Here is a 27,658-nt window from a genome sequence, read left to right as displayed (position 1 = left end):
GGCACATTAAACTGGCAACTGAGTGGAGAAACTGATCCGAAAGCCATAAATCCCCTGTGTGATGCTAATTCAGTTTTGATTTAATAGTCGTGATTGGGAATTCAGCACTTAAACTCCAAACCGTGTTCTATTCTGTGGAGTAAATGCTAGGAGTGGCCCTACAGGTGTCACTGGATACTTTAAATTTAAATTGTTGCTGTAATGTATCTGGCCACCTGGAAACTGATGCCAAGGTAACGGATTTGGCTGTGGGAGAAAACAAGTTTAGCTGAACAGGTGCCTTAAACCGACGTTTTCACATCGAAAGCTTTAAGCCACCGTCAGTGGATTTGCTGCTGAAAGGTGTAACCTTAGGCTTCAAAGAGAAAAAGTGCTAGATTGGGTGTGATTTCGGGTGACGCTTAGCGCAGCTGATAGCAGCTCCGGGGGCCGTATCCAGAAGCATCATCATGCCTGAAAAGGAGGGGGCCGCACGCAAGGACGCCAAACCAGGTATTGTTGGAGTTCGACTCCACCGAGTCCGTTGATGAGGAAAAGATGCATTCGTGAGGCAAAGGATGGTTGTGAGTCAGCTCTCTTTATTTGTTGTACAGATCGATCCGGGAGCCACTCTCAGATGCACAAAAGTACACACCAAGGGAAGCTCAGCTCCCTGTTGTCTGTGTCTAACTTTTATACCCCGTTTAGGGCGTCTACTGTTCTTGTTGGTCTCTTTCCAGTTGACGTAACATATAACTATTGTTTGGACATTGCTGGCGTTAGTCCCCACACTCGTTCCCTTTTATCTTATCTTGTTATGTTGCAATTTAGCAGCGTCAGCGACCCCCTCCCTTGTTATGTCCCCGCAGGTCAAGCGTAAGCTTAATGTCACCACGAGCCTGTCAATGTACCTTCTGCTTTCCGGAATTTACTTACACTACGAGGAGGGCTGGAGCCCCCCTTCTCTTCCTGCCTGTGTTCCAGTTTGTTCCCCTTTCTCAGTGTGACAAAGTTTAGCACGCAACCTAGTGTTAGGAGAAAGCGCCGTAGCTTTCACTCCTACAATCTAGTTATGTTGGAGAAAGCGCCGTAGCTTTCACTCCTACAATCTAGTTATGTCAGGAGAAAGCGCCGTAGCTTTCACTCCTACAATCTCCTGTGTGAGGAAGCGCCGCAGCTTACTACTCACACACTTCCACTTTTAGGACCCAGGAATAACGAGACAGCACACGTCTTTCTGTTTTACTTGCGCAAGGGTGCCCACTTCAGGTGCAACAGACAGTATCTGCGCCTCTGTTGAGTGTCACACAGGACAGTCCCTTGGCTTCTTTATTTATAGGGTAGGGGAGGGGTTACATGGGTCTTGTCTTTAACTAGTCAATGCTGTGTGAGGCCTCCGTGAAACAGGGTTAATACAAAGCATTACATTTCTCAAGGTGGGCCCCCTGCTATGTTGACAGAATCTGTTTCCTTTCTCAAGGTCTCTTATTCCTGCGTCACAATCTGGTAGGCCCCTGTGAGGACATCTTGTCTGCAACCCTTTCTGGGCCATGGGTTAGTTGTTAAGGGTTGCACGTACACATATAGGAGGATAATAATATGATAAAATACACAGATACACTCTAACACCTAGCCCCCCTTCAGTATCTACTACTGACACACCGCTGGCTTTAGGGGCAAATCTGCACTTTGTAATGCTGCCACTGGCCCAGTTATTATGAGGGCTGTGGATGCAGTGTAACTTCAGAAAAGTGCTGATGTTAAACATTATGGTAAGCAGACTACATGTCATGGACCAGGAACATTTGTGCTCTTCTCTATCATACTATTTACGATTTATCTATCATAAGTTTTTTTCTCTTGGAAAAAACTGTATATGAGTCATTCTGTAACTGAGTGTGCATTTCATGTCCATAGGATATATTTTAGAAGTAATTTTTTGTAATACATGAACATATTTTAACAAAAATACTATTATATCCTTTTAAAATCATATGTACTGTAAAAACTGAAATGAAATATCCTTGAAAAACACATTTTTTCCTCTGTTCAAGTTGTGGAGCTCTCTCTAAAGCTCTTCCAAAAACATAAAAAAATTACTTATTCAAAAATCAAAACGTTGCATGAATTGCGTCAGATTCTTCCAGAAGGCAATTACTGCCTGTGTCACTCAACACTATTGTACAATAATTACAAAAAAAAGTATACAAAATAACAGCAAAACTGTTCAGTTGTTGCATTTGAAGTGAGGGACTTATTTGTGTCCCAGAAAAATGGCAAGAGTGTTTGCTCCAGAAAAGCAGCATCAGTGTTAGGGTTAGGGCTGGCGAGATGCTGACATTATTGTTAAAAGGTCACCAGACCTGGAGAAATCTGAGAGAGCAAAGGAAAGTGACCTAACTGAAAGACAGATACACAGGCGATGGTTTTACTGGAGAGGACAAGCAGCAGATCAGAGCAAGACGGAAGCAGGTAGACGGTCTTGTTCACCCCCACAGTGTCCTGAGGCTGACTGACGGACAGCTGCACAAACAGCATCAGTAGGAATAGATGATCATGGATAATGTTTTCAAAGATTAGAGCATTAATGGTTGGTAAGTCATCAAATTCCCTTTGAAGTGACTTGTTCAAAAAAATAATAGTGTTCTAAACTAGTCTTGAGTCTATCTTGTAATTGTATAACATTTAACAGCTATTTCAAATGGTGTTACATTAAATTAACATACTTTATACATCAATTTGCAGTGCATTAACTGGAACACTATGATTGGATCAAATCTGAAAAAAGCAATAGTGTCTTTGAGACTGAATCAGTGAAGTGAGTGAAATGATTTTGATGATCATGTTATGCATGGAATACACAGCTCAATAGCTTAAATGTACTATTATTCCCTCCCAGCTCCTGGAAGGGAGCAAAAATGTGGACTGTCTGGCAGGGAGCTGAGAGGGAGCGAAAACGTGGACCGGCTGCAGTTCCCTGAAAACCGGATTGGGAAACAGCTTTATATAATCAATGCAGTCTGAATAAGATATGAATTATCTTTTAAAATCCTTCGCAATATGCTCCTTTTTGCTTTTTGATGTCCTGTCAGTGACGCTAGTTATGTGAACTATGCTTCCAGACTGTCAGATACATTTCAATCTAAAATAAATATATAATTGCCTCCCGAACAAATCAGTATCTGAAGGGTTTTAGGAATAAAAGCATAAAACTGTGAAAAAATCTTTTCTAGTGTACAGATATTAGTTTTACATGATAAGATGTGGAAACCATCGAATGCTGACTGGAGCATAACCATAACCATCGAATGCTGACGGTGAAAGTGGAGCATAACCACTCACAAATATTTTTTTCCCAACTTCTTTCATAATTATGATGATGCCTGTGGATAAACAGACACATTACTTATCGGAAATGTTAAGCATTTTAATTTGCGATTTACAGTATGTTAAATGTTCAGCAATGCCTATTTTTTAAAATAGCATAGTCGAGAAACAGTCAGTGTATCGCTTTTTAAAATTTAGATAAAAAATTAGCAACCCATAAGACTGGCACACAGTAAATATAACTCACTTTTGGGTGCCACGTAAGAATATATATGCATTTTGGGGTAAAATAACTATAATCTATAATAATCTATAAATGCCAAATGTACCCCAATAGAAAGACCCATATTAATACGAATCTAGTACATTAGCAGTATTTTGGATCAAGATGCAATTTTAATCGTTTTTGTTAATGCAGTGACACCCTCAGATGAACATGGGAGCCTTAACGGTGGAGTTATTAAATGCTCTATGTAACTAAACACTCTGCCAATCACATGGAGGGGATGGCCTCCATCTGAGTTCAGCCTGCATGCATGTTGATGTTTACCTCACTTTCCAGTTCAGGGTAACGGCTTTTCTGAAATGCTGTCCAGATCTGAGACCAGGATACACCCAGTAGAGTGTAATGACCAACAGAGGCCGACACACCCGAGCCGACCCCTGAGCCGCGACGACAAGGTGGGCATCTGCGAAAATTAAACTGGTGTTATGGCTCCTAACTGGACCTCTGGGGCTGATGCAAATGGCTCATCTGCTATTCCCACTAAAGCAGGAAAATCCCATGAGGGGGCCCTTGACCAAAGACTAAAACTAGATAACTGAAAATATATATGAATACATTAAAGGATTTAATAAGTGAGGTGATTACACCCAATGAGATAAATACATTCTGTGTTTCACTAAAGCACTATGAATGGCTGTTCAGTGGGTGGCGCTCTGGAGCTGGGGACTTAAGCCCCGCCTCTGCTCCTCCAGGGGTGGAAATTTCAGGTCCAGAAAGTAAAAATCCAGACCAAGGTTTTGTTTCGACCAACCAGTTGAGTATAACGAGGTCCTGAGCTGGTTTTTTGAAACAAAATCTTGGTCTGGATTTTTATTCTCTAGATCTTAAATTCCCACCTTGGATGCCCTCCATGTTCTCCCTGTGATGCACAGGTTTATGCCGGGAACTCTGGTTCATACAATTAAATTAACTGGAATCTCCAAATTGCCTGTAGTTTGTGACTGTGGGCCCATTCATGATGCTCCCCTGCCTGGTGCCCCATACTGCCTGAAACTGGAAGATGGATGGATAACAACTCACAATACAGAATGATTAAGTTCCATGATTTTTTTTTTTTTAAAAAACAATGCATTTCTCACTTAATCTTAAATATCACATTATAGAGAGAGTGGGGAGGGGGTTCCCCCCTAATAGGTTCTGGCATATGACACCCACCCAAACCATGACACTTGACCCCTATGTAGCATATTGGGTAGAAAAACAAGCAAATAAAAAAGGCAGTTTGTCAGCGCACACGTCTATGGGCTCACTGGGAAAATGCCCAGTATGCCAGATAGCCAGCTCAGGCCTGCTAACACTCAATACCCACATTTCCCTCTGCAGATCATAACACATTGACCTGTAATATTAAATCGCATTGCATCATGGGAAGTGAAGTGCTTATGTCATCCAGTATTTTCTGGTCATCGAGGAAGCTGGGTACCGATTCGGCTCTGTGATGCTAGGGGTGGATTAAAATAGCCTGCTGGCCCACAAATAAGCAGCAGTCAGAACTCCCCTGCGCAGGCTGTGCTCTGGGCTGCCCGTGACATCACCATTGCTGCAGGAGTGGATGCAGTTGCTCACTGCAGAGCCCCCCCCATCAGCACAGCCTGGAATAGTATCCACAGACAGAGTGCATGCAGTCGCCGTGACAATGGGGGACGTGATGGAGCCCAGCTTTGTGCAATCGCTCGCTGCCAGCGTGACTCGGACCGCCAAGTACCTGTCCCTCTCTCCCTCCTTCCAGCGCTGTGCCTTCATGGCTTGGATCAAGGAGAACATCCGGAAGAAGGAGTGTGCCTACTACATGGAGGACGGCAGGTAGGAGAGCGGGGCGGGTCGCGTGCATCATCCATGTACACAGAGCTGCACTTTTACGTCGGGATGCGTCGTCTTTACACGAGAAAGTCCACAACACACTGAGAAGGTGCTACATGCCTGATTTATCTCCTGTGAGATCATACAGCTGTTTTCCTTCCAGCTATCCCTTTCATTCCAACCATGGATATAAAGATAAATGCAACCCTTGGCCCTGCTAACATACACCGGTCGTTAATTACCTCGGTGACGCGGCAATTTTCTCCAAAAAATGGGGAGAAACATTTAAAATGGATTTTTAATAGTCATATTTATCACTGAGGAATCCACTGTGTGACGCGCACACACACACACTACAGGGCTCATTTAACGCAGTTTTTTCAGACTGAGATGCACAGCTTCCTGGTTACAATATAATTATAAAACCCCCACGGGAGCCTTCAGCGCCTGCTGACAGTATTTAAATAAGAGTAAAAACTTGGGTTTTAAAATGTAAAATATAGTTACACAATAAAAAGAAGCATGCAGTCTTACTTTTTGTGTGATACACAATATTAGAAATTGGTGTGTTTGTCTGACAAGCTCCAGGGTGACATAGTGGCTCAAAGTTCCTGGTTTGACAGCGGCTCTTGCTCTGGCTAAAGGTAGAACAGGCAGTTTCCTAGAGCCCCTGAATTATCTGCGTTGCGGAGGACCTGAAATGATCATCAGTTTTCTTGGAAGGGGAGCCTCCCATGTAGAGCTTTGCATAGGGGCCCCTGAGAAGGTCGGGCCAGCCCTGGTTGGTGCCACGTCCCTATTCCACTATGCATATGAAGGCTGCTTGGTCTCCCTGTGTTGTGCAGGTTTCCTCTGGGTAACTCCAGCCTCCTCCAGCAACCAAAACATATGCAGCCAGGCACACTGGTGTTTCTAAAGTGTTTGCTCCGTGATGGACTGGCATTTCACGTAGGGCGTTACCCTGCCTTGTGCCCAGTGCTGTCTAGGACAGGCATTACCAGAGACAAAACAACAGGAACACTGATAACTGTAGGGTCCATCACAGTATTAAATAACATTAATAATTAACATTAAGTCATTAATGCCCAAAACAGTAATGTGTTTCTAAGAATACGTTCATTAAAGTACATTTTCCCACTCTCTTTTCCTTAGTACTCAGATCGATTTCCCGCCCCGACACACACATGCAATAAGTAAAGTACTCAAGACTAATGTTGTTTAGCTGCCTATTGATGGTTAAATATGAGACTCTGGGGGCGATTGCCCTGCTAATCACTGACCAAATGCAGATTTTATTGGCAACGTAACCAATGATGTTCAGTTGGGCTCAGCATAAAGAAAACATCCACGCCGCAGGTAGACGTTCGGACCAATGGGAGAAATGTTTGTCAAATATTATAAGTGCTTATATAAAGAATGACATCATGAAGGCTTGCAGAGTTATATTTTTTTTACTGAAAAGTAGGCTAATTCAAATAAAATAAGTTGCGTCAGTAGACTCACGTGCGCAACGCTAAAATAAATAAATATTACGCAAGTCTACATTGTAATATGTAAACAATTTCCGTCAACTTTAGGTCCACATATTCTCAGATAAAATAAAACAGAATACATTTTTTTTTGCAAACAAACCAAGAAATTCACGTAGGGCTATCTGGCCATAACATTTAATTTCCTTCTTCTGGCGCCGACTTGAAATCAAATCATTTCCGTTCGCCAGATGCCACACCGGCAGTGGTCTCCTCGACTGTGTCAGATTCATCGTCATTATTGTCATTAGATCTGCTCGGTTTCAGAGACGCTTTATAAGGTTTGCTTGTTTGGCCACATCAGAAGTCTCATGCTTGTCACCGTTTACTGTTATGATCCACACTCAAGTGAATGAAGCAAACAATGGCTGTTTGCTCCGCATATAGGCAAGCTTAAAGTCTGCATGTTCAATAAAATATGATGATTTATTCTTTTAAATAGAAGCACATGTGGAAATTTTTGCCCGTTTTATGCAATTCACCAGAAATGATGGGAAAGATTTAAATTTGATGGACTTAAGAAGATTTTTCCAGTAAAAGGCTGGTACTTAAGTGGCTGCAGTATAGTTTCCTGTTAGATACTGAAGGGGTCCGCCTTTCTCAGGAAGTGGCACAGACAGAAGCCAGTCTATTACAGGGCACTTGCAGTTAATGCAACTGTATATTTGTGGACTGCAGGAAGTAACTAAAGTACCCTGTGGGAATCTTAGCAAATCCCACACACAGCAGGGGTGGGATTGAAACCCATAACTCCGTGGTGGTGAGGTGACAGTGCTACAATCGGAGCTACCATGCCCCCCCAAAACGTGAACAGCACCAAAAAACATGAACTGAAATTAAAAAATTGCATGAGAAAATCTTTAGCTTCTCTGCTGATTATTGTTTAGTAATGTGCAGACACTCAGACACTCGCTGTCTGTAATCCTGTGGTTCACCGATGCATTTTCTCCGACAGGGAGGGGGTCTGTAAGTGTGGCTACCCAAAGACTCACCATGCCGATGAGGCCATCAAACCGGAGGAGTTCCTGGGAGAGTCATGGGACAAATACAGACACATTCGGGAGACCCCCACTGACGCGTTCGGAGATATCAGCTTGGGCGGCCACAAAGTGGGAAAGGTACTCGGCCATTTGGTTCAGGAGCGTAATCCGAATGGTGTCTCCTTCATCTCGGCCATTTGGTTCAGGAGTGTAATCCGAATGGTGTCTCCTTCATCTCGGCCATTTGGTTCAGGAGCGTAATCCGAATGGTGTCTCCTTCATCTCGGCCATTTGATCATATTGTCATGGCTGCTCCTCCTGTAAGACAGTGATGAAAGACAGAAGCTACTGTAAAGCCGTCTTCTTGTACAAAGGTCATTCACTTCTCTTTCCTTATGTGTGTGTTCCGGTGTACCTAGTACATCCGCGTCTCCACGGACACCTCCTCCGAGACCCTCTATGAGCTTTTGACAGAGCACTGGAGACTCCGCCCTCCTAACCTGCTCATCTCAGTCACGGGTGGAGCCAAGAACTTCTACATGAAGACTCGTCTGAAGGAGATGTTCCGCAGAGGGCTGATTAAGGTGGCCCAAACCACAGGTACTGCTCACTTTGTTCCCTTGTGTTACCATACAGTTGCAGACAAAGTATCAGAACCACAACATGCCTCCATGATTGTGGATTGGATGATGGCTCAGGTTAGAAATGATGGTTTGAAGTGGTGCTGCTGAAACCGGCAGCATCTTGACATTGTTCTGCAGCAGGAGGGAGGAACTTTTCAGAACTTATCCTGCCTGCCTACCGCAGCCCAGCTTCAGTGATGTATGAGGAACCGACTCCTTGCCCACAAGTTGGCAGGAGGATGCGAATCGGATGTGCCCACATCAGCAATCCTCACATTCCGGTCGTCATGGAATCATGGCAGACTGCACAGTCATGGGTCTATAAATCACCCAGAGGTTATCTGCAGCGCTTGGTGCCTCCTGTCCATGAGTGGATGGTGTCTGGTCTCTGTCTTCCATCTAGGGGCATGGATTGTGACGGGTGGGACCCACACAGGTGTGATGAAGCACGTGGGCATGGCCATGCGGGACTACGCTCTGAGTAGCAGTGCTTTCGATGCCCAGGTTGTGGCCATCGGCGTGGTCACCTGGGGAGTCGTGCACAACCGGGAACCCCTGGTCCACCCTGAGGTAGGCCGTGAAGCTTCATGTACGACCTTCATTAGCAGAATGAGATCTCACACCCACGTTGGCAGAGCTTCACGTACCTTGATGTGCCCGCTCTCTCCCTCAGGGGTGCTTTCCTGCACACTACTCCCTGGACGAGCAGGGACAAGGCCGGCTCTCATGCCTAGATGTCAACCACTCGCACTTCCTGTTGGTGGACGATGGCACGCACGGCCAGTACGGGGCGGAGATCGCGCTCCGCAGTCGCCTGGAAAAGCTGATCTCCCAGCAACCCCTTGGACAGAGAGCAGGTGTGTCCCAAACTTTCCATTCTCCTGAGTTTGTCTTCAGGATTTCTACCGTCTGGTTTCTGCAACTTTTGACTGTTGCTGTTTCACACACGTCTTTGGTGCTTTGTGTTATGTGTCTTATACAGACGGCGGCGTTAAGATCCCAGTAGTCTGTGTGGTGTTGGAGGGCGGGCCAGGCACACTCAATGTAAAACTTTGACCCTTCATTCACATTCAGAGCCACTTTGCATGCTCTTCATCCAGTTTAATGTTAAAACCCCTGTGGGTGATGCATCACGTCTACGCAGACTATCTACAATGCCATGGTCAACGGCACCCCCTCTGTGATCCTGGAAGGCTCCGGGCGGGTGGCTGATGTCATCGCCCATGCGGCAAGGCTACCCCTGTCTCAGGTCAACATTGCCCTCATCCGCAAGCTGATGAAAAGGTTTTTCAGTAAAGAGTACGAGAGCTTCTCTAGCCTCATGATCATCGATTGGACCAAAAAGGTGAGCCGTGGCCGATATCCAAGGGTGGACATTTCAGGTCCAAAGAGTCCAGATTCAACCAACCAGCTCAGTATAAAGAGTCACAGTCACAGAGTACTCAACTGGTTGGTTGAAACAAATTGAGTATAAAGAGTCACAGTTAGAGTATTCAATTGATTGGTTGAAACAAAATCTTGGTCTGGACTTTTACTCTCTGGATCTGAAATCTCCACCTCTGGCGACAGAGACTATGCTATGAGACTGCCTACTCCAGTGGTCTCTCTATCGATGAGGGTGTACCGATGCTCCTTGGGGCGTGACCCAACACCCATCTTTCCCCTTCAGATTCAGGATATCATCAGGACGCCCCACTTGCTGACGGTTTTCCGAATTGACGAGGAAAAGCACGTTGATTTGGACGTGGCCATCCTGCAGGCCCTCTTGAAAGGTAATCCTTAGTATGATCACTGTACTACAGATCAAAGTCAAATCATCCAACTCTACATTTAAATATGCACTAATAAAAAATGGGCAGCCGAATTAAGAAAACATGCCGTGGATTCCAGTAAAAGTGAACTGAAAAGAAGTCTTTTCCCAGAGGGCTGCGTTGCTTGAAAATTCCATCCATCCATCCATCCATCCATCCATAATATTTCTTCATCCATCGCTCTCTGTCATGTTACTGCAGAAATTTCATTCACCCAGAGTCATTCATTATTTACTCTCACGTTTGAGGGAATCATGTTCCATATGTTCCTTGAGTGTAAACACAATGAGTATAATCACAGTTAGCTTGGTTTTACTCCCTCTTGTCAGCCTCTTGTAAGTTTGGAGCATGGATCCATGGTGCAATTTAACCCGAGTAGTTTGCAGTGAAGCAGGCCATCCTGCCAGGACGTTCATGCAGGCTCATCCTCTGTCTCCCAGCCTCCAGGACCTGCGACACCCCAGGGCACGAGAGCTGGGAGCAGCAGCTGGAGCTGGCAGTGGCCTGGAACCGTGTGGACATTGCCAAGAGTGAGATCTTCACCGAGGAAAGCCAGTGGAAGGTGAGTTTTGTTCTTCTCCAAAAAGCCTGCTGAGATACTGCATGGGCTTCTTATGGGCATAGAGCGTAGAGAAGATACAGGTGCCATCTACACATGCCAGAATCTTTAGTAGGATCTGAAGAGAACATGTTTGTTTGATGACCTCAGAGTAGATCCTGCATTCTGTGTGCACATTGGCTGACAGCACTCCTGCTTCTCTTCAAGTCCACGGACCTTCACCGGGCCATGCTTTCGGCACTGGTGGGCCACAAACCAGACTTTGTGAAGCTGTTTCTGGAGAACAACGTCAGCCTGAGAGAGTTCCTGCATGAAGACACCCTGTGTGAGCTCTACGCCCACCTGGAGCCCGGCTGCCTGTTCCTGCAGAGGCTCAGAAAGCGGATGAAGGCTGAGAAGGAGAACAGGAATCAGCTGGACCGTCTGGGCCGGAGCCAGGTGTCCCTCCGGCACGTTTCCGAGGAGGTGCACCACTTCCTGGGAAGTTTCACCCAGCCGCTCTACTCCCTAAAGCACCCCTGCGCTGAAACTCCTGAGGACGACGTCTGCGTGACAGTGAGAAGCCACGTAGCCTGAAGACGTACCTCGATTCCTCGTTTGGAGTTGGAATGCTCCTTCAACTTCTGCTCATGTGTTTCTTTCTAAAGCTTCAGACCAAAGTGTCTGCAGAGCTCCAGAGTTCATCCACCGCTGATGAGGAGAGGGAGACAGAGGCACTCAGGGACCCCGGAAGAGACTTGTTCCTCTGGGCTGTACTGCAGAACGACAAGGAGCTGGCTGAGATTGCGTGGGAGCAGGTAGTGAAGCAGGAGGGTAAAGGCTGATGGCAGGGAACATAACATGTTTACAAACACAGCTGGTGACATCAGTCCTGGGGCTGGGTTTGTGGTATCTCAAATTGTGGCCAATGTATCAGAGTTCAATGGGCACTTTAAGATATATGTCATGGTTTATTAACAACATGGTGCGGGATGTAGTGAGTCTGAATATATGCAGTTAAGTGAACTGTTGACTGGCCCATAATGTGTGACTGTGCCCTGCAATGGGCGGGTATCATGCCCAGAGTATGCCCTTGCATTGCACCCTATACTGCGTGGGATAGACTCCGAGCCCAGCACCCCACTTTGGGTCCACTCCCTGGGTTTCTTTCAGACGTGATGCGTTACGTTCACTTTGACAGAACCTGTTAGGCTGGCACAGTGGTTCCGGAAGCACCATGTGACCCCTGGTGTCGTTCCACCCATCTGCAGTGCAGGGACAGTCTGACGGCGGCGCTGGCAGCCAGCCGGATCCTGAAGAGGATGGCCCTGGAGGAGGATCAAGTGGGTGACGAGGCGGAGGAGATGAGGAAGCTGGCCAATCATTATGAGAGGCAGGCCATTGGTACGTGAGACGCGCCGACCTATAAGAGCATCCCGATAAGCCACAGCAGCATGACATCAGCACCGGTTTTGGCCTCAGCTATTCCTGCACCAACTGGCCCAAGTGCTTCCCCACGAAAAAGCAGTTCTGCTTCTGCCCGTAGGAGTGTTCAGCGAGTGCTACAGCTGGGACGAACAGCGGGCCGAGAGGCTTCTAGTCCGCATCTCCCCTTCTTGGGGCAGGGTCACTTGTCTGCGTTTGGCTTTGGAAGCTGATGACAAGAGCTTTGTGGCCCATGTAGGGGTGCAGGTAGGGGCATTCAGAGCTTCTGAACTGTGCCAAAAGGATTACGGAGGACCCCCCCTCATCCTGTGCATGATCTATGTCAGCTGCTACCCTTTTGGGTAGACAACTATTCAAGGACAGCTTCTCCCCTAGCACTATCAGGCTGCTCCACAGCGCCTCCTGCTGGTAGTCACGTGACATCACAACATTTAAATGTTTCACCAGCACAAACCCCAGACAATCTGTTTGGAAATTGCATGCATTATGTGACATACAGACCTGCCAATGCACTAGGCACATACAGTCTGCCCTAAATGTTTAATTTTGCTTCATTCATCCCCCCAGTAAACAGACCTTTATATTTAAATTACTAAGCCCCTATACTGTATGCATAGATAGAAGCTGTCTTAATTGTGCCTGTATCGACTTTTTGTATTGCACTACTCAAATCTGCACAAATCACTGTCTAATTGTTACTTATCTATTGTCACAATGTCCCCCACAGTAGCAAGCTGTGCCAACACAAAATTCCACCAGCTTTGGTCATGTGGCACTAAAGATTTTGATGGCACAGGCTGTGGTGAGGGGGGGGGTGTTTCCTGATTGATATGTTCTCCTACACCCTCCCTCAAGGCATTTCTGACCCAGACCTGGTGTGGTGAGCTAGCGATGAGCAATCCACAGTGGAAGGTGCTCGTGTGCATGGCCTTCCCTCTGCTTATCTACACTGGCTTCGTCAGCTTTAGGTCAGCTTCGGCTTCCTCCGCCCTTCTAGCTCAGAAGCACTAACGCACAACCTTGCAAATAAAAAGGTTTATAGAAAAGCAATATTATATGCTTGGGTAAATTGTTGCCACAAGGTGGCAGCACCAGACTTTACGTCTGGCATTAGAGCGATAGAGCGAAATCACATTTATTTCCCAGGAGCTTTTATCCAAAGCAACCTTAACAGGCACGTTCTGATGTCACAGAGTCCCAACAAGCACAAACACAGAAAACCCGTACTTGTGATCAGAATCCGCATGGACTTTCAAAAATAGAAAAAATAATTGATGAAGGTGTATTGTGTCGTTATATACTCCAAATGCATAAAACTTTCTACTCTATCTCACTTTCCATATAACACATTTACGATAAATTAAAAACATTTTGAATTGTTTATTATTACTGGATGGTATGTATATGCATATAAATGGAGTGGGCATTGCGGTTTAATCGACTAGCTTAAATGTTCCAGGCGTGACGAAGAAATCCTCAAGGCGTCTGAGCGGAAAAACAAGCTTAAAGACGCCGTGGCGAGTGCTCCGTCAGATACGAGGTGGAAAGCTCAGCTCCGGTGAGAGACGGCGGCATTAGCTGATTAAACACATCAATCAGGCGCGTCCTGGGGCACCCGGCTGTTTCTAAGTGGCAGAGAGCGTCATTAATCTAGCTTCAGGCACTAAGGAGATTCAAGCACACATTTGTAAGAACCATAGACGGTAACTAACGCAAATGGAGAAGGTGATAGGGTCTCTGTACGGTGTGTTTCTGCTCAGCGCCCTGTTCTAATGGAGAATATCAGCTTTCAGGGCTGTATTTCCACACAACGTTAATATGGGTTGTGACTGGCTGCAGTTTTGTATGTAGGTATGTCACTTTATATAATGATAGTTTAACTGAAGAATTAGCATATGGTGGTTGAATAAGAATGTGCACGGACCCCAACACTGAGGAGTCCGTTAACTCCTTTTCTCTTCTAAGCTTCCACTTAGATTTAGATACCCAGAATGCGGTACTACACTTTATCAAACAATTTACTATGTGACTTATCTCAGGAAATGACTCGTAGTGATGGCCAAGTTAACTTTCATGAACCGTTTGCTGAATTTTTTGACCCCACTAGATGGTGCTCTTGGTTCAGTATGGGGCAAGCTTCAAACCACTTTTCGAACAGAGAGCACCATCTAGTGGGGTCAGAAAATATAGCAAGCGGTTCAAGAAACTTCATTTGGCCGTCATTAGTGACTCCGGTCTTTGACAGTTAAAAGTGAAGGAATTGTGAGGAAACATCTGTGAAACAGCGAAAGTGATTATCTGCTGCTGTTAACACCACAGCACTCGGTGCATAACAACGAAATGTGTTATCCGCGTTTAACCCATATGTGACATTCATTTTTTAAATTATTATTAATTTCCTCTTTCAGACACGGGCAGATCCACATGAACCTCAAGTCTCTGGACTGCATCTCCCGCCTGGCTGGCTTCGTTACGGCCCCCATGGTGAAGTTCTACTGGAACATCGTGTCCTACTTCAGCTTCCTGCTGCTCTTTGGTTTCGTGCTGGTGGTCGACTTCCAGCTGACGCCCTCCTGGATGGAGCTGCTGCTGTACTTGTGGCTGATGTCGCTGGTGGTGGAGGAGGTGCGGCAGGTAAACAGACCAGCGACACACGTTCCGGTGAAGGAGGGGACCTGCACACCCATATCCTGTAAGATTAGATAAAATCCACAGGGTGAAATGTGTTAAGCTATAGACTAAAATCCCAAATAAAACACTGCTGTGATACCTATGAGACCAGAATTTCACTGTAAAATGTAAAATTATATTAGTTTACACTGGACTTATTATATTGGTACTTTAGAATAAATTTTGTTTTGAATTATAATGACTTTAATGGTTTTAGTTAAATAGAGTAGCACACAGGTGATTCAATTAATTTTTATTTTATTTGTATAATGCATTTTTACAACGTTACATTGTTTCAAAGTGCTTTACATTATCCTGCGCAAGTTCCCAGTGAGCAAGCCGGAGGCAACAGTGTCAAGGAAAAGGTTCCTAGAAGGAAGAAACCTTGGGAGGAACCAGACTCACAGGGGGAGCCCATCCTCCAGGGGCTGACAGAGGAAGTTGAATGAACAAGATGGCAGAGTTCTAATTTACACAGTCCAAATTTTAAGATTTGAGTCTAAATGCAAAGGGCAGGCAGATGATGGCATGCAGGTGCTGGTGCTGCTTCTGACTGTAGGATAAACAGTGCAGGGCAGGAGAGACGTCACGGGCGGCAGGGCGGGCAGGAGAGGCGGCAGGGCGGGCTGGTGAGACGTCACGGGCGGCAGGGCGGGCAGGAGAGACGTCACGGGTGGCAGGGCAGGCAGGAGAGACGTCACGGGCGGCAGGGCGGGCAGGAGAGGCGGCAGGGCGGGCTGGTGAGACGTCACGGGCGGCAGGGCGGGCAGGAGAGACGTCACGGGCGGCAGGGCGGGCAGGAGAGACGTCACGGGCGGCAGGGTCGGGCAGGAGAGACGTCACGGGCGGCAGGGTCGGGCAGGAGAGACATCACGGGCGGCAGGGCGGGCAGGAGAGACGTCACGGGCGGCAGGGCGGGCAGGAGAGGCGGCAGGGCGGGCAGGAGAGACGTCACGGGCGGCAGGGCGGGCTGGTGAGACGTCACGGGCGGCAGGGCGGGCAGGAGAGACGTCACGGGTGGCAGGGCGGGCAGGAGAGACGTCACGGGCGGCAGGGCGGGCAGGAGAGGCGGCAGGGCGGGCTGGTGAGACGTCACGGGCGGCAGGGCGGGCAGGAGAGACGTCACGGGTGGCAGGGCGGGCAGGAGAGACGTCACGGGCGGCAGGGCGGGCAGGAGAGGCGGCAGGGCGGGCTGGTGAGACGTCACGGGCGGCAGGGCGGGCAGGAGAGGCGGCAGGGCGGGCTGGTGAGACGTCACGGACGGCAGGGCGGGCAGGAGAGGCAGCACGGGCGGCAGGGCAGGCAGGAGAGATGTCACGGGCGGCAGGGCGGGCAGGAGAGACGTCACGGGCGGCAGGGCGGGCAGGAGAGACGTCACGGGCGGCAGGGCGGGCTGGAGAGACGTCACGGGCGGCAGGGCGGGCAGGAGAGACGTCACGGGCGGCAGGGCGGGCAGGAGAGACGTCACGGGCGGCAGGGCGGGCAGGAGAGACGTCACGGGCGGCAGGGCGGGCAGGAGAGACGTCACGGGCGGCAGGGCGGGCAGGAGAGGCGGCACGGGCGGCAGGGCGGGCAGGAGAGACGTCACAGGCGGCAGGGCGGGCAGGAGAGACGTCACGGGCGGCAGGGCGGGCAGGAGAGACGTCACGGGCGGCAGGGCGGGCAGGAGAGACGTCACGGGAGGCAGGACGGGCTGGAGAGACGTCACGGGCGGCAGGGCGGGCAGGAAATCCCTGCTTATGGCAATTGGAAGTTTCCCACAAGTTTTCTAACTGTCCTGTTATCCTTCAAATTTAAGCTCTTCGACGATCCCGACGGGTCTGGGTTTCAGACGAAGGTCAAGAGATACATCAATGACCTGTGGAACATTTTGGATGTGCTCTCCATTCTGCTCTTCACGTGTGGGTTTATTTTGAGGTAGTGAATGATTATCCTGGGCTATAATGGGTGAGGCGTGACCGCTAACTTCTTATGCCGGTACCACTTACAATAAGGTTCCATTTTGTCACTTATAAGTGGTAGTAAGTTCTTAATAAAAAGAAAACTGATATAACTTGTCTATTAAGTTGTCTATTAATGATTTACAAAATGTTACAACCTAATTAATAGCCTGATTATAAACCATTCATAATCCATTCATAAGGGTAGCCATACTGTGAAGTGGCGTCCAAATGTCATGTGGTTGACGGAGGAGTTACACTAATGACATCTTAATACCAAGAGGCCGCTTTTTCACTCTTACCTAATGTTACCTTGTTTGTTCCACAGGCTGATCACAGCCACATTCTATGCAGGGAAGGTGATCCTGTGCATCGATTTTATCATCTTCTGCCTCCGCTTGATGGCCATCTTCACCATCAGCAAGACACTGGGCCCCAAGATCATCATTGTCCGGAGGATGGTGGGTTTACGGTGCACTGGGGAACTGTGGGAATTGTGGTTTAGGTGATACAGATTGTGTATGCTCAGTTACTATACTGAAAGGAACCGTAATGAAGAATATGAGAAAAGGAAAAAATGTCTCACATATATATCCTGCTTACCAGTGGTGTGTTTCCCAAAAGCATAGTTGCTAACTATGCTAACTAATCATGTTAGCAACATAGTTGGAATCATGTATCTAAATGGAAGTTGCTAACAGGAATATTTCCCAGACCAAACATGATGCAGCTGCCCACCTCTCTCTCTCTCTCTCTCTCTCTCTCTCTCTCTCCTCTCCCTCTCTATCTCTCTCTCTCTCGGCCCCTCACAGATGATGGATTTGTTCTTCTTCATGTTCCTGCTGAGCATCTGGGTAGTGGCCTACGGAGTGGCCAAGCAGGGCATCCTGATCCAAAACGAGGACAGGCTTGAATGGATCATGCGGGGCGTGGTCTACGAACCCTACCTCATCATTTTCGGAAACGTCCCCACCGACATTGACCGTGAGTGAGACAGATCACAGGGTCCGTCAAAGAAAGACCATCTATTTACGCACATGGGCAGGACATTTATTCATGGACCTTGCAGCCCCACAACCTGGGAATTATAGCGAGAATCACAATCCTGGACTAGAATAATTAATAATGATTACTACTCTTAAAAAGGAAAAAAATTGCTTGCCGTGTGACATATATACACTCTACACACAGTATTGAGGATAAACACGCTTTTGAGCCACCCACTTTCCGGCTACGTTAACCACAGTGACACCTACTGGCAAGTGTAAGAATTGCGACCCAGGCACACCAAACTGTTGTTTCACTGAGAGACCAGATTCTGTGGTTTTTAGGAGTACAGTTTAGCATGGACAGCTGCACCCTCAATGGCAGCGACCCCCTCAAGCCGAGGTGCCCAGTTCTAGCCGCTGACCAGACTCCAGTCTTCCCAGAGTGGCTCACCATCCTCCTCCTCTGCGTGTACCTGCTGTTCGCCAACATCTTGCTGCTCAATCTGCTTATTGCCATTTTCAAGTGAGTTCTCCAGTCAAGACGTACATTTCATTTTCAGGTAGTAAGCACCCCCACCCTATTTGCCACCTCCCCCTTACCCCGTGCCCTGAGGGGTATGTTCTGGTCACATGATCCATGGTAGAAACCTATCCCAGTACTTAAATGGATTTTAGTGATAAAATCAGTATATCATTACCACAATAAACGAAAGTGAAACCTTTTTGTCTGCCACTTGATGATTTAATACATTTAAAACTAGTTTCTTGTCATTTAATTATAACAAATGCTTCTAACAAACACCTTGACTAGCAAATCACTTACATGCTGGTTTTACTTGGTAATAATCTCTCCCCCTCTCCACCTGTTCAGTTACACCTTCCAGGAAGTGCAGGACAACACAGACTGCTTCTGGAAATTCCAGCGCTATGAGCTAATCAAGGAGTACCACAGCCGCCCGGCATTCCCCCCCCCTTTCATCCTCCTGAGCCACCTGTACCTCCTCCTCACTCGCTTCCTGCTCTGCCGCCCATCCAAGAACAAGCACAGGCAGTTCAGTGAGTGGTTTCCTGCCCCCCTCGGTAACCCAAGCCCGATACAATTCGGATTCCCGAGGGTTACCCCTTTCCCCCGTCCCTCTGCTCCTCCTCCATCTTCAGAGGAGCAGCTGACTCGGTTTGAGGAGGAGGAGATGCTGTCCTGGGAGGCCCTCATGCAGGAGAATTTCCTAGCCAAGAGTCGGCAGGAGCAGAGTCAGAGTGTGGAGTATCGTGTCCAGCACACCTCTGAGAAGTACTTACTCTTAATTTGTCTAATTAAATATGGATGGTGTTCGGTTTGGGAGTTGCCGCTTCACATGTTTAACAGAGACCCTAGGTGACCTGCCTTCACCATATATAAGCTGGGCTGCTGGATTTGTTGTGATAATGTTGACGACTAAAATAAAATAGTATTTCCATCAGTTTCCCAACTGCTTATTCAATAAAGGGTCATAGGACATATGGACACAAGGCAGGGTGCAGTCCATTGCAGGGCACACACACGCACACACACACACACAGGTTTGTCATTACATCTTTGTGGGGACTCTCTAGTCATTTCTATGTGCATAACCCTAATCCCTACTATAACAACCTTAACCCCTACCCAGCCCTAACCTTAACCATTAAGTAACCAAACACGAGATCATGATCAAGTGATCACGCCTGCAGTAAAAGCTGGGCTAGTTCCATAAGCTCTATGTGGGGGTGTCCCAAATACTTTGTGGTTAATAAAACCCAGAAATATTTTCCCCTTGTTTTTTTATACTGTACACTGCCCCCTCACCAAAGAAAAATGAGGTAGGAACCGAAATATGGCTCATGGATCAAGGATTTGGAGAATCGTTAAACCCCTAAAAAGAGCTGACTTTCAAACACGGGCAGCTAATTTTCTGAGCCAAATGCCGGGTTTTCATTCCTCTCTGGAGTTTGTGCCCCCTAAGCTGTCGTATTTGCTTTTCATAATATTCTGCATGACTGCTCAGGTGTACCATTCTGTGTCGATCCCTTCACTGCTAAAACCAGACCCCTGACGTGTGACCCGTAGGGTGGGGGATCTGGTGGGGATGCTGGAAGTGAACCAGAACCGAGACACTGACTCCATGACGAAGAGACTGGCTCGTCTGGAGGAGCAGGTGCATCCCTGGTGGATCTCGCCTATTCCACCAAGCACCATCTTATGTGTTGTGTAGCTGTGGGGCACACTGTATTTATAACCTGAATCTATGACCCTTTATGTTTCTCAGTACTCACTGCAATGTCCTTACCCTCTCCATGTGTCTGAGTAATCACTGGACTGCCCCTACCCCTTCATGTATCTGAGTACTCACCTAACTGCCCCTACAGTCGTCTTGTATTTGAGTACTAACTGCACAGTTCCTACTCTCTCCATGTATCTGAGTACTCGCTGCACAGTCCCTACCTTCTCCATATATCTGAATATTCACTGCACTGTCCCTACCTTCTTCATGTGTCTGAGTACTCACAGCTGTCCCTGCCCTGTCTATGTATGTCAGTACTCACTGCACTGCCTATACCCTTTCCATGTATTAAGTACTCACTGCACTGCCTCCCCTTGTAGCCATCTTCATTTAGCACTGCACCTGTCCCCCTGCACCTGAATGCTCAGTGCTTGTGTTTTGGTGTGCAATGCTGCCTGTCTCACAAGCCCATCTAGATCTTGTGGGTCTCATTCCACCACGCTGCAGGTCTCACGATCGGCCAAGGCGCTTTCTTGGATAATGAATGCACTGAAGTCACAGGGCTGTGCGTCTGAAGAAGAAGTGCCTTCACTCAGTGAGTCCCTGCCAGTCACTTTAGTGCTCTTTATATTCCCATAAGCATTAATACTTCTTCATGCTTCTGCGCTGGTACTAAAAAATATCAACGTTCAGGTATTAAATTTGCTGTGGGAAAATCCTATCTAATGTTCCTCATTCTCCCCCCTCCCCCGGACCTCTTCCCCAGCCTTGCAGCGGAGCCACACGGAAACGGAGCCAGCGAGCAGATCCACTGCCGAAGGGGCTCCGTGCCACATCAAGGCGCGGCATCTCCACTACCCTGGCAGCCAGGTCACCCGCTTCCCCGTGCCCGAGGAGAAAGTCCCGTGGGAGGTGCCTGCCCCCGCCCTGAGATACCCGCATGGTTTTCCCCGCCGCGATTGGACGAAGGCCCAGTGATGCTTTTCTGCTGGAGGCTTTATGGAGGTGTTACTTCTTCCTCGCTTGCAGGTGGAGTTCACACTGTACAATCCTCCTGTTTACAGCACCCAGAGGAGCACGGACAGCCGAAGGAAGGGAACCCCGTCAGCTGGAGAGTAAGTGCTGGTTGTGTGGGTCTGCGAAGCTCTTCTGTCTCAAGAAACCATCTCTGTCACTGAGAGACTCCCCTCTGCTGCCAATAGGAAGAGGGTAGAATAACATATTAAATGCTACTCCAGCCTACACCTGATGGTGGCCATGGGTCAACCATGAAGTTAAGGATTTGCGCCCGTGTCCGGGAGGTAGTTGGGTCACATACTGTGGCCGATAGAATAATTTTATAACCAGTGTTCTCTTTAACCCCCACTGCTCCAGGAGCACTGGCTGAGCCCCACTTTCTGATCCTCACTTATATAGAAGCATCTATAAATAGTTACTCTTTGGTAAAACTTAAGAAGCCTGCTTTTCAGATCAGTGACTGAAACATCTGTCTTTTTTCTTGCCTTTTTCCACAGCTCTGACGTTGCTAACTTACAAAAGTACAGGTTAGTATCAGACTTGAGCTTGGCCGAGCATCGCGGCAATCTGCTTTCACGCCGACCTGAATTTTACCCAATGGCTGCTTCCAGGAACCCGGGAGGAAGGACTGGGCTGATGGGGAGAGGCTGTCTGGACCAACTGGGCCCAAACCAGATCCATGACCCAGTGATCACACGGTAAAGGGGCCTCTCACGTGCAACCATAAGCTCGCGTCGGGTAAGAGGGGCCTTCAGGGGGCAGATGTGCGTGACGGGCTGTCTCTGATGTTCAAGCTGGTGGGATGGAGACAGCCCCACACTGGAGTTCCTGGCCGTGTGGGAGGAGTCAGAGGGACGCTGGGCGATACCAGGGGTGAGTCTGACGCACTCATCCTGCAACCTCAGACCACCTGCTGAAGTGAATGACTCATTAGATCACACTTTGATCCAGCTCAGACTAAAATTCTGCATGCAAGAGCCCAAGTAACAGAATGAGCCAGTCCTCTTTTTTTTCCCACCAATACCTCTAAGCTTTTCACGTTAGATAACTGTAGAGGTGTGTAAATGTTAAGTTTCCAGCTTCAAGGACAACCCTTGTAAAGCACTCGGGTATATAAAGTGGAGTGCAGGCATTTGGTCACGGCCTAAAAAGATTGTTGTGGTCGAGAATGTGAGGTTGTTCAGTTTTGTCAAGCGCAGTATGGTATTTCCTTCAGGGACTGGTACATTCAGACGAGACCCTTCCAGAGAGGCTGGAGAGGATTCTGGGTAAGAAGGTGTGCGACAAGATCAAAGTGCGACTGGCAGAGGACACCCGCCTACAAACGGTAAACTCAGATTGGCCCACGTGGCTTCAGTCATGACCACAACATTCACGATATTACTACTCCTTTGACATGCATCTAGGATGAGACGCGTTCCAGTCAATATCAACAAAGAGAAGGGTAGCAGTAAGTGATTTGTACAATTGTGTGCAGGCATGGACACCTGCTGCATTCTGAGGACACGGTCTAAAAACGCCAGTCATTACTGTGTGTCTAAGGACACACCTACTTCCTTGAATGCAGACCCAAGTGGAAAAACATGCAGAAACTGATCTCGATCCATGAGTATATATATCTTGAGCAGAAGAAACAGACATTGAGACCGATTAGTGAGTTATTATGGCCTGAATCACTGACATACATGGCTTGTCTTGCCTTGGGGCTTCCAAACATTGAAACGCATCACAAGCAGCTATTCATTTATGTAACGTTTTTATAAGCCTCTGCGTGAGCTTTTTACACAGAGCCCCTCCATGACCCAAAATACCTAACAAAGCTTTAGATTCATGCACATAACATCAGGTAAAGACCAACTGTCACTGCGATCCAAAGCAGAAACCCCACATGAAGGGAATGGAGGAGAAAACTCCTGCTGCTTTTTAGAGCTAAAATCCTCTAAGGGGGTCAACAGCCAACTTGCTGGGTGCTCAGGGGACAGTGTGACCCTCTCCATAGCAGTGGAATGGTGCTATAATTCTGTATCAGGTGTACAAGGGTTACGTGGACGACGACAGGAACACGGACAACGCCTGGGTGGAAACGACTGCCTTCAATATACACTTGGGAAGCAGCGCGTTGCTGGATGAGGTGAATCAAACGGTAAGAGCCGGTTTAATGCATCACCTTCAAGCAGACAGACAGGTCAACTCACAAGCAGTCAAAGTCTCAGAAGGTCACAGCTTGCAGATTAAGTGATGGATGGTAACTGAAGATAATTAGACTGGGTTGCTTTCCTGGGACTTAAGCGAGTACCTTAATGCCCATTACCACTGTTTATCCCGACGTGTGTATAATGTGTTAACTTTTCTAAAATACCACAATATGGTTGTAGGGTGACATGGTAACCATTTAGCCCTGGCTTTGTGTGTGTGTGTGTGTGGAGTTTGGATGTTCTTCCAGTGTTCATGCAGGTTATGGAAAACGAGTGTCTCTAGGCGGGGCTCAGTATTTGAGTGTGCACCCTGTAGTGGACTCGCTCCCGCTTCCCCCACTGAGATCCCCTGGGACAGGCAGGAATAGGCTCACCGCGACCCTGTACTAGATAAGTGGTTATGGTAGGCCAAAGAGGAAGCTGTATGCTACCGCCCCCTGCTGTTTCCTCTCAGGTTCAGCGCAGACTGCTGACGAAGGAGTCCGTGTGGTGGCGGGAAGTGAGCAGCACCGCGCTCATGTGCGCCCACCATAAAGAAGTCCTCCGCCGGGTCGCCGAGCTCCACCAGGGGGCGTCCTGACCAGCCGTCCGTCACACACAGCACTGCCACGTCGCACACTAATTAATTGCTTGCCGCCGTAAGTTAGCGGGTGTGTGGCCGTGTGCCTTTCACTACTCCCCAGTATTTAACCCCCACCCTTCCCAGAAAACTAAAGAACAGCATAGCCCATCCAAAAGACCTTGCCTGTCATCTTCCACCATATTACCTCGACTCTGCTGCGATTGTTCTAGATGACATCATCCCTACATGGGTAATGGTGTGATTTACACTGAAAGGCAGCCAGCCGCATTTTAGCCTGAATATAAGGCCCACAGGGAAAATTGGTTCTGAAAACCCAGTGTTATGTTTAGAAGCTTTCATCTTATATGCAATGACGTGACCATACCCAGAAAAGCTGAACTATTATAGTGCTTTTCTGCCACACCAGGTACCGTACTTTGGTATGGTACTTTCTGTACTTTACCTTTTCCATTGATTTCCAGTCAAGTTCCAGCACCAAAAGTTCCAGTACACAAAGTACCACAGCAGCTGGGGTATGGGGTACTCTTTTGGTGCTTTGGTACTTGGTACTTCAAACACCATCTTGAAAGAAGTTACGAACTCAGAAATGATGTTGACAAATGAAGAGACGAGAAGAGAAGTTTTAAATGCAATCTGGTCAGAGGAATCAGAAGAAGATCTAGATGGATTGACAAGAAATAAAGAAGTATTTTCTGTAATATACTAGGGTTACACAATATTGGAGGGGAAAAAATCAAATATCGTATTATGACTTTGCTGTGATAAATATTGGGATATTTATAACGGAAATAAGGAATTTAAAATACATTCCTCATAAACACATCTAGGGTGAAAATTATTATGATATTTTTTTAAACATAGTCTGGAAAAGGAACATTAAAAGGGTCATTAAAATTGCAATGCTTGCTAAGTTTTGTTTCCCATGACTAAAGAAAAACTTTAAAAAGTTTAAAAAAACTTTTTTTTTAGTGAAAACTAATCCCCCCCGTGCTATAATGTCCAGACAGAGGCTATATGAAAAAGAATATGAAAAAGTCTCAGTCTAGCTGTCTTGGTCCTTGCAACTCAGTCTAGTCTTGGTCCTTGTAATGAGGGGAATGCATGTGCTTAACGTGTGATTTTTAAAATTAATATCACACATCTCCCAGCCCTATAATATTATAATATACCATAGCCTTTTCTCAAATTCAGCACAAAATACCCGCCTCGCGTTGTGATGTCGTTAGCAACGGGACCAGCTTTTATGCCAGTGGAAAACCAACACCTTGAAGTACCATGGTGCTTTGGTACCTGGTGCAGTGGAAAAGCACCTTTAAACATTGGTGTACACTGGTGCCACCTTAAAGTGGTTTATTAAGAATCACTTGTGTGAGAATCCTGTCAAACAACATTCTACTATTTTGGAGGGAGATATTCAGTAGCGTTTTAAGGAATAGATTTTCAATGAATGAATGAATGACATTAATATAGCATTATTCAAGATGCCTAAAGTGCTTCGTAGAATCAATGGGGAGCCGCTTCAACCCCCACCACTGTGTAGCCCCCCCTTGGATGATGTGACGACAGCCATTCCGCACCATTTTAATCAGCACCTGCCCAAGATCACAAAACTAGCTGACGTACTGCCTGGATCATGACTCCAATAAAGTTAAATCCAAGGCTGAGGAAAACCCTGCCTGCGAGACTCCAGATAAACACCAACACAGTACTTAATGCATCTTTTACATTACCTCATTATTATAGCAGACAACTGAATCCATACAAAGCATCTGGCAGTTCAGGTCCAGACCAAGATTTTGCTTCAACCAACCAGTTGTGTATAAAGAGTCACAGTCACAGAGGACTCAGCTGGTTGGTTGAAACAAAATCTTGGTCTGGATTTTGGCTTTCTGGACCTGAACTTTCCATCTCTGAGCAGAACTCAGTTTGGGTTGTAACCTGGCGCAAGTGAAAAAGGCAAAACCTCTGCTGCAATTTAGACCAAGAACCTGCTGGTTTGCTGCAGTTTCAAGCTGCGTTTATAACTCAGAAAGAGCACAATGGCTTTCATTTCCCAGTGTGGGATTATACTGTCACTTTGTGTGAGCTCTGTATGTATCAGTACCACCCTAACCTGTCCTGTTCACTTTGTGACTCTTCAAAAGCCTGCAGCTTAGCAGTTGGTTATTTCCCAAATACAGAAGGGAAATGTTGATTTTTAAATAAAGCAAAGATGATAACCAGCAGTGGCGTATAGTTCAGGTCCAGAAAGTAAAAATCCAGACCACCATTTTGTTTCAACCAACCAGATGAGTGTAAAGAATCAGTCACAGAGGACTCAACTAGTCAACTGAAACAAAATCTTGGTCTGGATTTTTAGACCTGAACTCTCAACCTCTGATAACCACGGTTATTACAGCACCCACAACGGATAATCGAGGACACATAACATGATCGATTCTCTAATGTTTACACCATTTCATATAAGGTGCACTCATTTTTATACTTTTGCCTTATATATATGTTACTCTTGAGGAAGTTAATGAATAGACGTAATCTGTTTGTTTACAGTAATTAACATTGCTTATTGTTTTTGTATCATTGGAAAAATGTTTGGATATTGACCAGTTAAAAATCATATCTGTGTGAGTTTTTATAATCCATCTGTCTCTCAAGCATTTATGCTGCTCAAGGTTATGGGGGCGGGGTCTTCTGCCGGACAGCACAGGGCACACGGATGGGGTACAGCACTGACTGTTCCTGTAATCTTACTGATAACATATGCATACACAGATATATTCAGCTTATGGTTATCTTGTTCGGGGCAGTATGTTCTGTAGTAGACCCTATGTGCTTTGCCGTCTGTCTCACTTGTACGTCACTTTGGACAAAATCCTCTGTTAAATAAACAACTATAAATGCAGTATAGCCAGATGAATTTAACCAGTTTAAGGGTCTTTATTTTGTGGAAGCTCAAAAATATAAGTGGGACTTAAGCGGAATTTGGCCAGTGACCTAGTAATCAGAACAGCAGAGTGTTAGAAACATTCACCTTTCCACGCATGTAATTTAAAACCACAAATATCTTAAGCATTCCTCACGTCAAAACAGACCTAAGGTGCTCTGGTACATCATAGTATGATCAACGTCGATCATGACGGATGCCGGGATTACAATGGTGATGGTACAACTATTAATAGTACCAGAGCAAAACGGGGAAATACAATGTTTGCTGTTTATTGTGCTCTAGGTTTCACGTACAACCTGCTAATCCTGTTCAAGCAGCTTCACAGTCCGGATTCTGGAGGATTAACACAGCCACTGATCGTGTGCCACATTTAGGCTTATTGCGTACGAAGTTACACAGCAAAGTTTGTCGTGTTTACATTTACATTGTACCCGTGTCTATGTTGTACAAATGAAATACAGATTGTGTGTATATTCCATCAGAAATAAAAACTAGCTTTCATCCGAAATTCTGGGGTGTTTCGGTCTCTAAAATATAAATACCCTACATTTTAAGTATCCCAATCCGTTACACATCCAATTTTTGCATTACTATATCAAATTATAAATGTTGTTTTAGCTCTAGTCCAATTTGATCTCATATAATCCAACAAAATACAACATGTAATTTGGTTCTCACATTAAACTAAATTATTAAACTGCCATAAATACGTATTATTTTAACCGTATGAAAAAGAACGGTCCCTCAGTATATTTTAA

General features: G+C 46.6%; 1 protein-coding gene across 4 annotated transcripts; it reads left to right on the top strand.

Moving 5' to 3' along the window:
- The first annotated feature begins 221 nt into the window (after positions 1-221).
- On the top strand, positions 222-27,396 carry trpm2 (transient receptor potential cation channel, subfamily M, member 2). 4 transcript variants are annotated; one of them, XM_049001927.1, is made up of 34 exons: positions 222-492; positions 3,869-3,987; positions 5,322-5,395; positions 7,877-8,039; positions 8,321-8,501; positions 8,928-9,094; positions 9,198-9,381; positions 9,507-9,568; positions 9,669-9,869; positions 10,194-10,296; positions 10,776-10,897; positions 11,102-11,449; positions 11,542-11,691; positions 12,145-12,277; positions 12,420-12,565; positions 13,175-13,287; positions 13,779-13,877; positions 14,728-14,953; positions 16,788-16,906; positions 17,258-17,390; positions 17,742-17,913; positions 18,261-18,441; positions 18,790-18,974; positions 19,077-19,209; positions 20,005-20,092; positions 20,666-20,753; positions 20,925-21,070; positions 21,188-21,273; positions 21,673-21,702; positions 21,787-21,873; positions 21,970-22,048; positions 22,392-22,502; positions 23,205-23,318; positions 23,825-27,396. In XM_049001927.1, the coding sequence occupies exons 1-34, from the start codon at positions 450-452 to the stop codon at positions 23,948-23,950; spliced, it is 4,512 nt and encodes a 1,503-aa protein (XP_048857884.1). In that variant the 5' UTR covers positions 222-449; the 3' UTR covers positions 23,951-27,396. The 4 variants fall into 4 exon arrangements, 2 of the variants coding, with proteins under 2 accessions (XP_048857884.1, XP_048857883.1); XR_007387374.1 differs by lacking the exons at positions 222-492; positions 3,869-3,987 and having other exon boundaries at positions 5,031-5,395; positions 23,825-24,008; positions 27,183-27,396; XM_049001926.1 differs by lacking the exons at positions 222-492; positions 3,869-3,987 and having other exon boundaries at positions 5,031-5,395.
- Positions 27,397-27,658: the final 262 nt, after the last annotated feature.

Source organism: Brienomyrus brachyistius, unplaced genomic scaffold (genome assembly GCF_023856365.1).
Source record: "Brienomyrus brachyistius isolate T26 unplaced genomic scaffold, BBRACH_0.4 scaffold62, whole genome shotgun sequence".
NCBI lineage: Eukaryota > Metazoa > Chordata > Actinopteri > Osteoglossiformes > Mormyridae > Brienomyrus > Brienomyrus brachyistius.
This window is presented reverse-complemented; position numbering and strand designations above follow the sequence as displayed.

What these genes read in the sequence shown, in the direction of transcription:
- trpm2 (XM_049001926.1), top strand. Translation starts at nt 5,145, where the DNA reads ATGCAGTTGCTCACTGCAGAGCCCCCCCCATCAGCACAGCCTGGAATA. An exon ending in GCTAACTTACAAAAGTACAG is followed by an intron (nt 21,703 to 21,786) that starts GTTAGTATCAGA and finishes GGCTGCTTCCAG; the next exon opens with GAACCCGGGAGGAAGGACTG. An exon ending in TGGATGAGGTGAATCAAACG is followed by an intron (nt 23,319 to 23,824) that starts GTAAGAGCCGGT and finishes GTTTCCTCTCAG; the next exon opens with GTTCAGCGCAGACTGCTGAC.